The sequence below is a fragment of the Lynx canadensis genome, chromosome B1, assembly GCF_007474595.2.
Source record: "Lynx canadensis isolate LIC74 chromosome B1, mLynCan4.pri.v2, whole genome shotgun sequence".
NCBI lineage: Eukaryota > Metazoa > Chordata > Mammalia > Carnivora > Felidae > Lynx > Lynx canadensis.
Window position 1 is genome coordinate 44,487,152 of NC_044306.2, and position 15,451 is coordinate 44,502,602.

Below are 15,451 nucleotides of genomic sequence, written 5' to 3' on the forward strand. Positions count from 1 at the left end.
GTACAACTGTGATCCTTCTCCCTGCCAGCCAACATGTGCGTCAACAACTGAAGAAAAGGCCAAAAATGCTAAATTAAAGCAGAAGAGGCGAAAAATCAAAGCAGAACCAAAGCAGATGCATGAAGATTACTGTTTTCAGTGTGGAGATGGTGGAGAGCTGGTCATGTGTGACAAAAAAGACTGTCCCAAAGCATACCACCTCTTATGCCTTAACCTGACTCAGCCACCGTATGGTAAGCTAAACTCTTGAGACCCTGTCTCTGACGTGCGTGTAATGTAAGAGGTACTTCACTGTCCTTTGTGGAGCCGTGGAATGGATGAGGCTGACTAGAACAGCCAACAGTAGCAGACATAAAGTATGCTCACGAAAAATGTATCCCTGCAAATAGGGAGTGGGTGCGGGCCAGCAGAGACTGGTCTCTGTGTCCCTATTGCCCTGGGTGAGCAGTTGGCTCCTGTGGCGTTGAGTTTCGGGCAGTAGCACGCCTCCGGGCTCACCAGTGCACCTGCTCGTAAGTTTGGCTGAAATTCGGAGTGGTGCTCAGGTGAACTCGGTCTCCAATCAGAGAAGACGGTGGGAACGGGGGTGTTTCACGGGTCGTCGAGGCGGGCACTGATGGGGCTCTTTTCCCTGTCCCCACCCCTCACTAGGAAAGTGGGAGTGCCCGTGGCACCAGTGCGGTGAGTGCGGCAGCGCCGCCGTCTCCTTCTGTGAGTTCTGCCCGCGCTCCTTCTGTAAAGATCACCGAGAGGGCGCTCTGGTTCCCTCGGCCCTGGAAGGCCGGCTCTGCTGCTCAGAGCACGACCCCGAATCTCCTGTGTCAGCAGAGTACTGGAGCAAGATCAAATGCAAGTTGGAATCGCAGGATCGTGGAGAAGACCTGAGAGAATAAATGGGTGGTGATTTCTTTTTTTTCTTTTTATTGAAATGACAAAAAGAAAAGAAAAAAGGGGAATCGGTGACGCGTTAGTGGAAGAAGAGCCGGCTGCGGTGCGCGCGGCCTTGGCCTTCAGCGCTGCCTTACTGAAGTGCGAATGGGGAGCCGGGTGGCGCGGGCAGGAGCAATTGCTGGGATCTGGTTCTGTTTTGTCAGCTTGCGGCCTCTTCTGTAGCGGGCCAGATTCCCTTGGTCTTTTCTTGCCTTTTATTGTGCTTCAATGCCTTTGCAGCTGGAAAAAGAGATGTCTTCACTTTTAGAAGAGAAAGTTATGTTAATGAGATAAATTTGAAGTCTCGGATGTGTTCCTTGGGTGTAAAAAGCAAAAGTAGCCATCATTCCTTTATTTATTTTCTTCTTTTTTTTTTTTTTTTATCTTAAAAATGTAGTCAGGTAGTCTGTTCAGTGTGCGTGTGCGTCTCACGTAGGAGCTGGAGCAGGCCCTCTGGAAAAGGCTCTGATGATCTTCATATACCTCTTTGCTGAGCAGTAGGGAGGCTGACTTCTCTTTCCCTTCAGAACGTCTTTCGTAGTCTCAGAGAAGGGCTTTATGGGAGTATTGGATCTGGCCTCTTGAGAACAAAATGCCTCAGTGGATTTTACCTCTGTGGTCTTAACCTAGGTGGGCTTTATGACGTGATAACTCTACCTAGAAAGGAATGTAATGTGGTTTTGGGTTTTGGAGAAAGACAGAAGGGGGTGCGTTCACTGAGTTGGAAATATTTTCCATTGATCGTGGACATTTTTGATGAAGTGTGTTTATGTGGACGTGAGTGGTCATCCCCCCTCTATCCTAGCACACTGACAAAGGCAGATAACGGGAGACGAGAGGCCCAGACCAGACACTGTATCATACAAGCACCATTTTCTGTTCAGTATAGTGGAGCCCCCTCGTCCATCTTGGAGAGAATTAAGGGCATTTCCTCTCTTGTCTCTGCTTCCCTGTCCCAATCAAACATTCCCTTTGTCAGCTCGCTGGCCGCTCAGCCATGTTTCCTAGTGGGAACTACACAAATGAATCTGAGCTGTATCTGAGTAGGTTTCTTGGTTTAGTTCCTAATTTGGGGGGCAGAAGGGGTAGGGGCAGCCCCAAGTTCTATGTAGACAATTTATATCTCATATTATCTAGTAACCAACATCGCCCCCATTGAGGAAGGGGGACACTTCTACAGGGTAGGTAAGAGCCACACAAACACACTTCGTTGTAGGAAGCACTTAGGGAAGCTCCCGAGAAAGCAGCATTAGCAAAAATGGTTGGTGGTGATGCTTGGATCTCACAGATGCAAGTGTACCAAGGTGTCTGCCCACAAAATTCACTTGCATTTCATGTTTAGGAATATGTATATTCCAGTATTCCTGGTATGAAGTAATTAGTCATGTCAGACCTTGTTGTAACACTGTGCTAAGTAGAAGTCTAGGGCTAGCTTGAATGAACTATAACTTTCTCTGTGGATTCTGACTGCTTACAGTTGCTGATACCTGGTAGCATTTATTTTCCCTCAAGAAGTTTCTAGGAACCTTATGAAGGTTGAGAGAGTAGATGCTCGGCCACATTCCTTCGGTTGTGTCACGCGTGTTCCTTTTTTCTTGTCAATTTAGAGTTCTTCTCTGGAAAAAAGAAGAAACACTGTTTTGTGCCTCTTTTTTTAATGTAAATGTGTAATCGTACTGGGTTTTCTCTTGTAAAAAAAATCAAAACAAACAAAAACCACACTACATTTCCTTTACTTAGCTCCTAAACTGCCATTTGCCTGATTCCAGCAATTAATTCTGAGGTGACTTCTTGGGCCTCCAGTAATTCTATTGATCAGACATGGTCCCAGAAGAAAGAGCAAAATGGAAAATGCTGTACGTGTTACCAAATATAATTGCTATGAGTAACATGAAGTACAGCTTCACCAAAACACTAAACTCTTTGCAACATAATTGCTCTTGAGCAATTATATGGTTTGATATCCTTTTAAAAAATAATTTAAGAAAATCTAGGTTTTATCATACTAAAACTTTATATATATATATATATATATACATATATATATATATATATATATGATAGATGTTTGCTTTTTTAAACTTACTAACATGAAGGATTTCCTTTAACATTCGAAGTGCAACTCTTGTTGAAATAGTATCAAACATGAAATCTTCTCTCTTTGCTTTGTTTCCAACTCAGTGCTATTTAATATCTGAGGACTTTTCTACGGTAAGCCAGGGTACATCCTCTGCACTGCAGGTACCTTAGGTTTAAGTATTTTTATGCAGCTTCTTCATTGTGTCGTGTTTGGTTCATGTATCTGTAACAGCTCTGCTGAGATTTCATCGTTTTTGTTGGGGGTGGGGGGTACCTAATAGGATTTGTTCTGCCATTTCAGAAATCAGGGTAGAAAACAAAGTGGCTAACCACAGCTCTGGAGTCTTTGTCCGTGACTGCTCTTTAACAGTCCGAAAAGTGGCTTCGGTCCTGCCAGTGCCAAGGAGCTCTCCTCACACCTCCGTGGTGTCACTCCTGACCTCTTTCATGTATTTCCAAGTTGCAGGTGATAGAAGCAGAGAGGGAGAGAGAGTTGCGCTCACTGCGCCTCGCCAGTGAGGTATTCCAAAAGACGTGTCTCTCTCTCAGGCTTAAGTTGGTATTTGTTAACTTTTAAATCTGTATGTGTGGTCAGAGCATAGATGGTTGGTTTTTATTCTTGTCCAAAAATGAGATAGCTCATGGCAGCATGGGATAATGGTGGTATTTTTTTTTTAGCCTCCTGTTAATTCTTTGGAAGAAGAAGTGAATGTAAAATTTTTGATCATCAGCGTAAAGCTTCAGAAATCAGACAGTAACAACTACAGAGGAAATCCTGGAAGCCCTCCAGGCACGTGCAGTGCAGGAAGGGGCTGGACCCCGGTCACAAGGGAGTCAGGAGGGCCGCCTGGGGCTGGGAGGGGGTGGCTGACCCTTCATTCCTGGAAGGCCAAAGCAGCTGGAGGAAGTGATTCACTCCTGTAATATCTAATCAGGGCTAGAGTCAGGAGGGAGGTGGGTTTTATTTTCATTTTTATCTTATAAGTTCCTCCTCTACCTTAATTCTCAAAAATGATGGCCTGAGCTATAGAATAGGCTGCCTTTTAGAATCATTGAAACTTGGAGCTGTGTGTTCAAGTCAGGACCATATCTTAAATAAATAAATAAATAATGGCGGGGGAGGGGGGGGGTTGGTGGCTGCTCCTAGCTCCCTTCTGCCATTTCCACAGACTATTTGGAAACGTGCTTGTGAAAAATGTTTTGAAATTCTGAGATAATCATGTAAAGGACTCTCAGGGCAGGCTGTTGGACACGTTTCTTTCATGGTTCATGAAGTAGAGTTTCCTTTTGGACTAGTCACGTGGTCTGTGCTCCACAGGGCCGGACCCAGAGCTGCAGTGTGGAGGGTGGGGAGGCCGCTGTGCAGGGGGGAGTCTCTGCACTGCCCGGGATTCGTGGCTCGTCCTTCACTTCCTTTTAAGTCCCACGCTCTTCCTTTAGCATTCACCTTAAAGTCAAGGTGCTGCCACATGCCACGTCCCAACAGGGTAAGGAAACGAGTTGCCGTGGAGTCCTCACGGCTTGGGAATCTTACATTTGATGTACTTCTCCGTGAGGTACCATGACCTTGGGAAGTTGCTTGATCGCTGGGCAGCGCAAATTCCGCTCCACTTCCTTCTTCCAAGGCTGCGGCATCTGGCCGCCCCAAGTCGTTGGGCCTTGTTGCTGCGACTTGACGAGATCATTGGGAACCATTTCCTTTGGCCCAGAGCCACCTCGAATTGGTCCCTGGTTATCTGTAAACAAAGAGTAGAACTCCCAGTTTCAGATGAGCTGGGGAATAGATGTAATTAGACAGCTTTGCCATGTATTAACAAATACTGAAAAGTTGGGAATTTGTATATACTGAAATCTACCGACTTTTACCTGGGGCGGGGACCGGGAGAGAAGGGGTAGAATAGGGTGAGGGCGGGGACTGATCATGTTTACCACAGGTACGAAGTAGTCACTTTAACATTGAGACCTCTGCCTCATTGAATTCAGGTTTTTTAAGTACTTGAAACTCTTCAGATTCCCCTTATTTTACAGTTATTTTTAAATTTATGAAGTAGAAAGCATTGTTTTGTATACTGTTTTGAAAACAAATAGCCTAGTCTCTTATCCTCTTTAGCTTGGATTAAAGGCAAAGTTCTGCAAATGGGAGAGGGTGTCCACAGTAGATATCTCAGATTTCATGTATGCATTTGAGGAAGAGACTCTTGCATGAAATACCAGCAGCATTTTTATGAATATTTCCTATGTATGTTCTTTATTTTTCATTTTGTCAGCCCTATCCCCGTGCACCTCCTCTTTCCTTTTAATATATATGCCTGTGTAGGGAAAAAAACAAAAATTTGCACTTACGTTGCACTCCTGAAATGCAGGGTGTAACCTGCGTGTTTCAAAAAACATTTCCGTTCTTTTCTTGTCAGTCCATTGCTTAGGTGACAAGTTCAGGTGCTTGTGGCACATACATGTGAAAGGGGAGGAGGAGGAGAGCGACCTGTGCCTCAGTAGCCCGTGCAAGTCCATTACGTGTAAGACAAAGGGAAAAGATAAACAGTTGCCAAAGTCATTTATTCAGCCCCTAGTTTTCTTACGTGACCTTCTCCATCTGCGGATTAGCAAGAAAGCACCCTTGGGTGCCAGTGTGCCCTCTCCCTGCCTGCTGCAGACCTCTGACTCGAGCTGGTGGCTCTCAGCAGCCAGCAGATCCCCGAGATAAGGTATTCGTAAGGTATTCTTGTCAGTTTAGGAGTGGACTGGATAAAATTTACTTTTCTACTTTTATCTCATTTGTGCTGTCACATACCCTGTGTCAAAAAAGAAAATCATATTGCCTCCGATGACCAAGATGCTAAATGATGATTACAACTGGCTAATAATTAGGTCCTTTTTATATACAGGGGTGTGTGCATAATTGGAATTGGTATGAGAAATTCATTTGTAACCACTTGTGATATTGCACAACAAACACAGATACCTACAGATTCTGTTTTCATTTTCTTGTGATCTTTATCTATGATAATGACCTTTGTAGATTGGTTATTTCTGTACTTTGTTTATCTGTAATAAACTTTGTAGATCCTGTGAAATGTTATTTTGCCTAAATCACTTGAGATTTGAGTCTTTAATAACAGAGCATCAATATTCACTAAAGTCAATCTCTTTTGGGTTTCTGTGGCTTGGCTAGAAGCTCTTGACACTAAGGGATTAGTGTTCATTTTCCCTGGGGGGTGTTCCACTAGGGCATTACTGTATAATGACTTGATGTTGCCACATAGACTTCAAGATACATGATATTTTGGGGATTTTGTTGATCGACCTATGTTTTACTGCATAGTGTGAAACGTGTAAAGCTTGGTTAACCTGTATATAGATAGCTTATTGGTGACTAGTTACAGTACATTTAGGATTGCCTGTAATTTTAAGCTTCTAACTACTGTGTGTGCTGGTAGGAACATAAATTTTTGTACATTATATTTACTGAGATGTTGCCTTTTTTTATTTGACAACTACTTTGGAATTCAGACGTGTTTTTTGCTTCCGTGAGGATTAATTTGGAAAGGTTCTTAATGACATTCCACTGATTTCAGATTTTGCTTGAGATTGACTTCAATAAATTGTCCTGTATGTTACAAATTAAATTGTGGACTTGTTCATTGCCTGTCATTTCTTGCCACAACTACTGGACAAGGGGTCATAATGGGAGGGAGGGGACCCGGCGCAGGGTTGAATGGCCCAAGATGTGCACCCTGAGGGGGAGGGGGGCAGCGGTGAGTCCGCAGCACTGCAGGGCCCTTCGGGATGTCCCCGCCGCTGCGAATAAACGTGGGGCCGCACTCGTGGGGTTTGGTTTGGTTTTCATAGAGGTGAGGTCCTTGGAGAATGTCGCTCCCCGCTTGGCGTGGTAGGAGAATATCAAGGCACCGACTGGTTGGCGAAGGGCGCCACGGGGATAGATGTCCCTCTCATCCGGTCGGTTTCTCAGACTCCACGGAGAAACTGCTGCTTGGCTGGGCACCGGGAGCCAGCTCCCTGCCCAGCACCCTAGAACGGCCCCGCTTGCTCCCGATTCCTTTGGCGAGGTGCTGCCCTAGGGACGGCGCCGGAGCCGCCCCTCCTCCCGGGGTTGCAGACCTGCCCCGGCCGCGAGGTGGCCGCCCGCCTCCTGCGCGCGCAGTTCCCCCGGCGCCCGCTAGCCCGCTCTGAGAGCAGCCGAGGCCCGGCCTCCCGGGACGGCCCTCCAGGGGGCGGGCGCGCGCCCCGCAGCCGCCGCAGCGGCAGCCACGTCAGCGCGGCGTCTGTCCGGGGCCGAGCGCAGGATGGAGAAGGCGGTGGCGGAGGCGGCGGCCCTCGGGGCCGAGTTGGGCGTGCGGATCGCCCTGTTCGCGGCCTTCCTGTAAGCGTCTTGCGGTCGGACCCCACTCCAGACGGGCTGCCGACCCCAAAGGAGGCGGGCAGGCAGCCCCTGCCTCGGCCTGGGGTTCCTCGAGCGCCGCCCGCGGGCCGAGGTCCGGGGTCCCTAGGTGGGAAGCCCCGGCCGTTCCAGGAAACAAGCCGACAGGCTCTGCACATTTTTGTTTCTCCTTTAGGGTAACAGAGCTTCTCCCTCCCTTCCAGCGGCTGATCCAACCAGAGGAGATGTGGCTTTACCGGAATCCGTATGTGGAAGCAGAGTATTTCCCTACCAAGCCCATGTTTGTGCGTGGAGAACTAGCCTTCCTTCTGACCCTTAGTACCTGTTACTGAGCTTAATGCCAGGAAGCAGCAGGAGGTGGTCATTTTGGCTCCAAAACGGAAACTTACTGTCCCCCTTGTGCTAAAAATCAAAATTTAGGATCCAAATTTAGCAAGATGTCAGTTTTTGCTCCAGGGCCATGTTCTGAGCTCTGTTCCTTAGGATGGGGATGGCCCGAGGGAATTGGTCATTTAGAATAATGGGGTGATGGTGTTACTTGCTGGTGGAGCTGCTAGTGCCCAGTCTGACGCTGCTTATATTGACAGGGGAACAGGGAGCTCTGACACATAGTTCTGCTGTCCCTACCACCCCTCTTCCCTGTGGGAGCTCCTTTAACAACTAGTGGTCTCGGGGTTTGGTTTTTTAACCTCTGCCATGTTCCGGTTCAGGTCATTGCATTTCTCTCCCCACTGTCTCTGATCCTCCTGGCCAGATGTCTCAAGAAGGCGGGCGGGACAGACAGCAGACAGGCCTGCCTGGGTAAGAACCAGCGGTCTCTGGCTGGGTTACCTCCTTGGTGCTGGAATGAGAAGGTGGGAGTTGTGGGCTTCAGCCACTGGAGGTGTGACCTCAGCGGGTGGAGACCATGGGGTTCTGCATTCCTAAAGTCGTCCTCTATCTCCCCTGTACCTGTGCTGTCACCCGTGACACCGAAAACTAGCACTCTAAGAACGTAACTTCCTAGCAGTGCCTATGTGCACTGGATAATTTGTACCCCAGAAACATCTTCAGCCTAGTGCAGAAGTTCTCTCTGTGCAACACGGTAAGAGAATTATTTCCACACTCAGCTCCGGTTGGAGCCTGACCGTTCCTGTCTCAGAAAGACATGGCTGCTCTCAAGAGACAATGACCATGCAGCGCCTCTGAGGCAGAAACTAACAGTAAGTTTCTTTGCTTTCCAGCTGCCAGCCTTGCCCTGGCTCTGAACGGTGTCTTTACCAACACAATAAAACTGATAGTGGGCAGGTGAGTGAGCAGGGTCCGCACCTGGGTGCCAGCCCTTCCCCCCCCACCCACCCACAGGAGGTGGTTCATGGCTGCACCACACAGCTTCCTCCTTATCCTTTCCTCCTCTGTCTGACCTTGCTTTTTTCACTTAACTCTTCCTCCCTTTCCCTATGGTTGTCCTGCAGGTGACACTTGGGCTCTTCGCTGCCCTGAACAGCATTTCCCACTGACAGCCGCAGCAGGGTCCACGTCCTCTAGAGCACCTGCTGAAGCTGCAGGGTGACTTGCTCTTTGCCCTAACAATTTATCATGTGCTGGACCGGCTCCCGCCCACAACACCCCACCCCCCACCTCCCGATTTAAATGCTGACCCTGGAAATAATGCTTTTCTTTTAATGGTGACTGTCCTAATCCACTTCCATTATTTTGCCTGGGACACCATTTGACCGAGAGTAAATGGATTACAGATTACGGATGTCTGATAAAACCAAAAAATAATTTCTGGCGTTGTCAGGCGATCTGTGTTGAGATCATGCTTCTTTCAGGCCACGCCCAGACTTCTTCTACCGCTGCTTCCCAGATGGGCAAGCCCATTCTGACTTGAAGTGCACAGGAGACAAGGACGTGGTGAATGAGGGCCGGAAGAGCTTCCCCAGTGGACATTCTTCCTGTACGATGTGAACTTGACATCTCTGCCTTTTGGGGGGCCACTGAATTTAACCTAGGAAATGTGTGAGGATGGGATCATCTCACTAGTTTTGTTCTTGTATCTAGAAACTAGCGAACCCCCCCCCTTCTTTAATAACCCCAAGATTTCACAAGTCTGAGCCTCAAAAATCAGGGAGGAGAGAGGAAGTAGTTTACCTTCATGAGATCTGGAACGTTTTAGGATTGTTGTATTATTTGCCTAGATCCTGCAATCTTGTACTAGTTATAAAAGCATTAACCTTTGCTGAAAGAAGGACTACTATGCGTCAGGTTTTTGGAAGGCATTTTTGATTCTTACCTCATTTAATACCAAAATAGCACAATGAGGTGGATAGTATTATTTTTATGATTCCCATTTATACATGAGGAAACGAAGGCATTGAGAAGTTAAATAACCTGCCCAATTGTTAGTATTCCAAAAACTATTCTCAGAATAAATATTAACTTTGGGACACAAAATAAAGTCCTTCATTTTTCCCTTTTGTTTCCTCCTCCTCCATCATCAATGATCTCTACCAGAAGGGTATCCAGAAAGAATAAAACATGCATGCCCCCCCCCCCCCCCCGCCACCTATTTGCAGATGGATGACAGCGCTTCCTTTAAGAGACATACACTTATAGGTTTTCCCTCTTCTAGTTGCATTTGCTGGTCTGGCCTTTGCTTCCTTCTACCTGGCGGGGAAGTTACATTGCTTCGCGCCACAAGGCCGTGGGAAGTCTTGGAGGTTCTGTGCCTTTCTGTCGCCTCTCCTCCTCGCAGCTGTGATTGCACTTTCCCGCACCTGTGACTATAAGCATCACTGGCAAGGTAAGCGAGGTATTCATGCCGTGCAAGTTCGCACGTTTCACCCACCATTTTACCCCAAGCATTTGGCACAGAGGAGACGCTGAATGTGTCTGCTAAATGAATAAACAAATAAGTATGGGAGGGTCTGGGTTTCTGAACCAGCTGTATGGAGCATGGGAAAGCACAGTTTCCTTTTAAGGAGAAATATCCTAAATTTTCCATTACTCTGAAGCATCATAAGTGCAGAATAAACTACGAATTTCATTTTTATCTAAGAAATTTTTTACCACAAACCTCAAAAGCTCAATTCACTTAGGGTCTTAAAAATCAAGTTTGTTGTCATGAGGTTTTTGTTCAGAAACTAAAGTTCAAGAAAACATAAAATTGTAGTTAAACCAAAGAAATTTAAGTTGAATGACAAAGCAAAACATCCAAGTGACAGAGTACCTTCCCAGAAAACTCCTAATTCAAAAAAAAAACCTGACAGTATTTCCTAAAAGTCCTTAGGAGCCCTAAGGCTCCTAAACAATAAACTTTTGTTTTTTTTCCTGCAAAGAAAGGCAACTCCTGAGGAGTTTATTGCTTCCTCTAGAACTCTTTAAATGATGAAAAAGGGGTTAATATCATTAAGTGAAACGTTATTCCAAATTTTTAAAAAATTCAATCTGGTATACTTGGAAAAAGGCTCATTTACACTTATTTAACTAAAGATGTGTTTTGATTTGGTTTAGAAAAGAACCTGATGATAATCCTATTACTCATATAACAAAACTGAGAAAGCCTAAAGAAACCATAAACCTGGAATTGAGGTTTTTTTGCAGCCCAAACAAGTAGAGAAACCTGAAGGGCCAAGGTCTCTGTACCCATGTACCTCATTTTATTGCACTTTACAGATAACATGTCTTGTGCAAATTGAAGTTTGTGGCGATGCTGCGCTAGGCAGGTCTCTCAGTGCCAGTTTTCCACGTTTGCTCACTTCGTGTTTCCCTGTCTCATTTTGGTAATTGTTGAATATTTCAAACTTTTGCATTATTACTATATTTGTTATGGTGGTCTGTGATCAGTGGTTATGACTTGCTGAAAGCTCAGATGATGGTTAGCATTTTTTTAGCAATAAAGTATTTTTTAATTAAGGTATATGCTTTTTTTTTTTTTTAGATGTAATGCTATTGCACACTTAATAGACTACGGCACAGTATTAGCGTAACTTTCATCTTGCACTGGGAAACCAAAAAATTCATCTGACTTGCTTTATTGAGACATTCGCTTTACTGCAGTGATCTACAATTGAACTCGCAGTATCAGTATGCCAGCACCGCATGGTGTTTTAACATGATTTACGAGTCTAATGTGATTAAGAGAAGACCTTATCTCTTCTCTTTCAGACGTACTAGTTGGATCCATGATTGGCCTGACATTTGCCTATGTCTGCTACAGGCAGTATTATCCTCCGCTGACTGACGCAGAATGCCATAAACCATTTCAGGACAGACTTGTACTTCCCATTGCACAGAAGCCTGGTGATCCTTATCATTTTAGTATTTAGAAATTGGAACTACCTCAGTGGAGATTAGGTGAATCACCCTTCGTAACTGCCCAAGAATTTCTGACCTTTTGTCTCTTAAGAGGTACAAGTGAGGACATCAGCACTTCATTCTGCCTCCATATGTTTATGCAGTTTTGCTCACATGGATTTATCATGGAGTCAAAGTTCAAGGTTCTTTTTCACTGCTCTGTGCCACACATTTGGTAAAAAGATCATACAGTAGTCTACCAGCTGGTATCCCAATATCTACAGCATTTTACATTTCATTTAAATGCCATTCTGGGAAGGATCTTTCACAAAGAAGCCTTTGCAAGGGGTGCCTGGGTGGCTCAGTCAGTTGAGCGTCTGACTCGATTTTGGCTCAGGTCATGATTTCAGGGTTGTGGGATTGAGCCCCATTTCGGGCTCTGTGCTGAGCATGGAGTCTGCTTAAGATTCTCTCCCTCCGCCCCTCTCCCCTGCTCGCTCAGGCTCTAAAATAAGAAAAAAAGATTTTACAAAGAAGCCTCTACATATCCTAGAAGCTAGAGATGAATTTCCATTTTCTATAGCTCAAAATCTTAAAATCCAGGGCATGACCAACTGAAATTTTGGTTCTGTTTACTTTCTCTGGTGACAATTCCATCAAACCTTATATAGGAAAATGTCCAATTCTGGCTGTTTTACCTTCCTACGTCTGTATCTTACCTGAGTCTAGTCAAATATTGCTGTCCATTTTAAATACTGTGGACATAAATTATTGAATTACTAAGTAAACAGTTTTAAAAAATGGTAAGGACAAATGAAGTGGAAACCACCCTCAGTTGCTAGTACTGAAACATACTCCTAAACTGTGCTCACTAGTTTCCTTCTCTCCATGCATGACTGAAGACCTGCCCAAATGCATCAACTCTGCCAACTGGCTAAGGCAGGAAAGAAAAATTACAGATGTGGTTATCTAGCGGAAAAATGAACTTTCTGTGACCCTTCTTCAAATGGGATACAAGGAACAATTTTACAGGAGATGCTACAGGACCTACAAGTACCTTTCTCTTTACAATCGTACTTTAAATATAACCTTGGCTTACGTGTTTCTGTATCTTCAGTGTGTCTTTTTCCTTCAATAAATGTGATATTCAAAGAAGATGGTGACTGTGGGTGTTTTTGGGCCTTAATACCACATGAGAGCCAGAACATTTCCAAAGTAAAACCCTGGATTCCCCATCTGACATAAGTGACACGACTATCGGTAGTAGAGGCTGATACCTGCAATTACTGAAGAACAGTCTCAGTATTTATTTTGTAATTGCCACGCTTTACTGTATCTGCCTAAAGAAAACACCAGTCCCCGGAAAAGAACTTAAATATTAGTTCTTTGCCCAAACGTTATCTTTTTAATTTGCTTTAGAAATATATACGGGGAGAAAACCGTTATTGTATTAACTTTCTGTATAATGGATGAACCAGGTAAAAGTAGGCAACTGGTCAATATGGTTTTATTTCAGTATTTCATAAACTTTTAAATATAATCATGTAAAAAAACAAACATTTCAAAAAGTGCAAAATATTAGAAAGCTAATCAGTACTATTAATCTTTCCATGCAGACAATCTGTTGCTGAAATAAGCAATACAAATTCTGTAGCAGGAAATATGTAGAAAATGATACTCTACAGTTGAAAAATAGTCTTGGTCAAGACACTGCACATGATACGACCAAAGTAGTGCAAATAATATATAACTAAAGGATTTAAATCAAGCCTATCATCCTATGTGATATGCAACCATGATGCTACCACAGGTGGAGAGACGAGACATCAAGCTCTTGTACAGCTGCCTGCCCCTCCCCATCAGGAAAGAACCATTTCTTAGTCCCAGCAGTGGTTGATCTAGCTATCCCAGGGGTATGCTGTTCATCTTTGGTTACAGGAACTCCTCCTTGCTTGTCCTTTGGTTTACTCTTAAATACGCTCTATTCTGCTAATAGGAAGAATAAACTTAAATTTGAAGACAACTTGACAAAAGCTTCCCCTCTAAAATATAATTAATGCTACTTAATTCTCAGTAACCCTTACTTCAAACTCAGTTTATATACAAAAGTATTCCATGTATCTGACACTTCTTAGTGGCTAAGTCAGCATTAGCCTGTAAAGCAGATGGACAAGGAAAGGCCAGGCACTGACCCTGTACCCCAACCTCACCTCTACCATCTCTAAGGTGACAGTGATTAACTTCCTTTTCCTTTCCTCTCTGGAAAGGGATAAAGACCACTGCAGTTGAAGGGATGGCTGAAGTGAATGTTACATGCCAATGCACTGGATACCATGATACGTTTACAAAAAAACATTTTTTATAAAAAACGAAAACACAGCTTGCCTGCCTGTGCCACTGTTATAGGCCTATGGAGTGTAAAGGACTATCACAAAGAGAACTGCAAAGACAAACTGACCAATGAGAAAGAAAACAGCACAGTGGTGAGCAGATGCCTGGAAAAAGTTAGTCTACACGCACCCATCATCTTCAAGGTACCCTTCACTTTGCATGCTCTGACAATGACTGCAATAGCTGTTCCTTGGCCCCGACAGGCGTAGGTTTTTCTTGCAGAAAAAGAAACATTTCCCCCTAGCCAAACCGACCTGCCCAACCAACACTGCCTGTGCCATGAGGCTTCTAATACATTTTCTGGATTATGGGTACCAAGGAAGGCAACGGTGTTTACAAAATGTTTTCAAACAGAGCACACAGTACTACCTTCACCCAAGTGGATATGGTGGTTGACTGTCACAGATTCTATTTCACCATAAATGTACTCCTGAAATATTTTTATTTATAACCAAAGCAGCCTGTCAAGGCTTGTATAACTTTGCCCTCAACTTAAGGAAGAAGCTACTATCCAATAACTAAGTCAAGTTTCATCTAAACTCTCCTAAGTTGAAGCACGATATAAAAAGACAGGTCTAGGATATATAACATCTTTGCTTTATAAAGATGCACCTAATGTGAACTAAACTATCCACTTTAGACTCTGAGAGCAGCTCCAACAGCTGTGAAAATAATGAACAGCATCAGTGATTCCTCTGATCAACTGTCAGCTGTAGAGAATAAACAATAACTCTCTCCCAGCTACATTTTGGTCCTTCACAAAGTACTTGTAGGAAAGAAAAGTGGACTCAAAAGAATATGCTCAACAGTCTTTTACACACCCACTTAGCCTTCAAGTGCAGAGAACACCAATGAGACATGTGTACCCCAAAATGCCTTCTGAATCTCAAGCCTGTTTCCTAACTAGAGCATTTTCTAAAGACAAGCAATAACCTCCTAGAAAAATGTCTACCCAAGCCAAAATAAACTCAAAACAGACTTTATACTGTCTCAAGGAATAAGCAATAAAAATAAAGGATGGCACCTGTCACCCAAGAATTAAAGATGCAAAAACACCCCACTATGAAGAATGGCGAGTGCTTATACGAAGTCAGTGGTAAAAAGCAATACGGTCTTCTCTTTGCTTTTCTACTCACTTCCAAAAAAGATTATCTTCCAAAGACCCCAGTGGTAAGTGGCAGGTAACATGCAAGAAATGACGTGGCTGAGAGGAAAACGGCAGCAAAAAGCAGGTAGATTTTCTGGGGAAGGATCCTTCAGTGTCTGTCTAGGGAAGAGTGGAAAGAGGTCACGATGCAGTCACAGCTGGAAGGCAGCCAAGCAGAATGCCAGAGCCTGATACATGGACGTTCTTGTTACACATCTAAAAGGCTG

General features: G+C 44.5%; 3 protein-coding genes across 12 annotated transcripts in view; 2 read left to right on the plus strand and 1 right to left on the minus strand.

Moving 5' to 3' along the window:
* Positions 1 to 6,630, plus strand: part of NSD3 (nuclear receptor binding SET domain protein 3) — a 119,253-nt gene extending 112,623 nt beyond the window's left edge. For all 5 annotated transcript variants that reach the window (XM_030312600.1, XM_030312602.1, XM_030312601.1 and 2 more), the window contains 2 exons: positions 29 to 233; positions 652 to 6,630. In XM_030312600.1, coding sequence (XP_030168460.1) covers positions 29 to 233; positions 652 to 893 — 447 coding nt within the window. In that variant the 3' untranslated portion in view covers positions 894 to 6,630. The remainder of the gene's footprint in view (positions 1 to 28; positions 234 to 651) is intronic.
* Positions 6,631 to 7,296: 666 nt separating this feature from the next.
* PLPP5 (phospholipid phosphatase 5) lies at positions 7,297 to 12,841 on the plus strand. 4 transcript variants are annotated; one of them, XM_030312627.1, is made up of 8 exons: positions 7,307 to 7,390; positions 7,584 to 7,692; positions 8,119 to 8,209; positions 8,632 to 8,695; positions 9,223 to 9,347; positions 10,023 to 10,193; positions 11,558 to 11,746; positions 12,589 to 12,664. In XM_030312627.1, exons 1-7 carry the CDS (start codon positions 7,314 to 7,316, stop codon positions 11,716 to 11,718), a joined length of 798 nt encoding a protein of 265 aa, XP_030168487.1. In that variant the 5' UTR covers positions 7,307 to 7,313; the 3' UTR covers positions 11,719 to 11,746; positions 12,589 to 12,664. The 4 variants fall into 4 exon arrangements, with proteins under 4 accessions (XP_030168486.1, XP_030168487.1, XP_030168489.1 ...); XM_030312626.2 differs by having other exon boundaries at positions 7,297 to 7,390; positions 11,558 to 12,841; XM_030312629.1 differs by lacking the exon at positions 11,558 to 11,746 and having other exon boundaries at positions 12,589 to 12,841.
* Positions 9,310 to 15,451, minus strand: part of DDHD2 (DDHD domain containing 2) — a 30,446-nt gene continuing 24,304 nt past the window's right edge. The window contains exon 19 of one of the 3 annotated variants that reach the window (XM_030312620.1): positions 9,310 to 9,398. The gene's annotated coding sequence lies outside the window, so the exon portion shown is untranslated. Of the gene's footprint in view, positions 9,399 to 13,064; positions 15,345 to 15,451 lie in introns of those variants that run through there. The other 2 variants (XM_030312618.1, XM_030312619.1) reach the window with 2 other exon arrangements.

What these genes read in the sequence shown, in the direction of transcription:
- PLPP5 (XM_030312626.2), top strand. Translation starts at nt 7,314, where the DNA reads ATGGAGAAGGCGGTGGCGGAGGCGGCGGCCCTCGGGGCCGAGTTGGGC. An exon ending in ATAAAACTGATAGTGGGCAG is followed by an intron (nt 8,696 to 9,222) that starts GTGAGTGAGCAG and finishes TGCTTCTTTCAG; the next exon opens with GCCACGCCCAGACTTCTTCT. An exon ending in CTATAAGCATCACTGGCAAG is followed by an intron (nt 10,194 to 11,557) that starts GTAAGCGAGGTA and finishes CTTCTCTTTCAG; the next exon opens with ACGTACTAGTTGGATCCATG.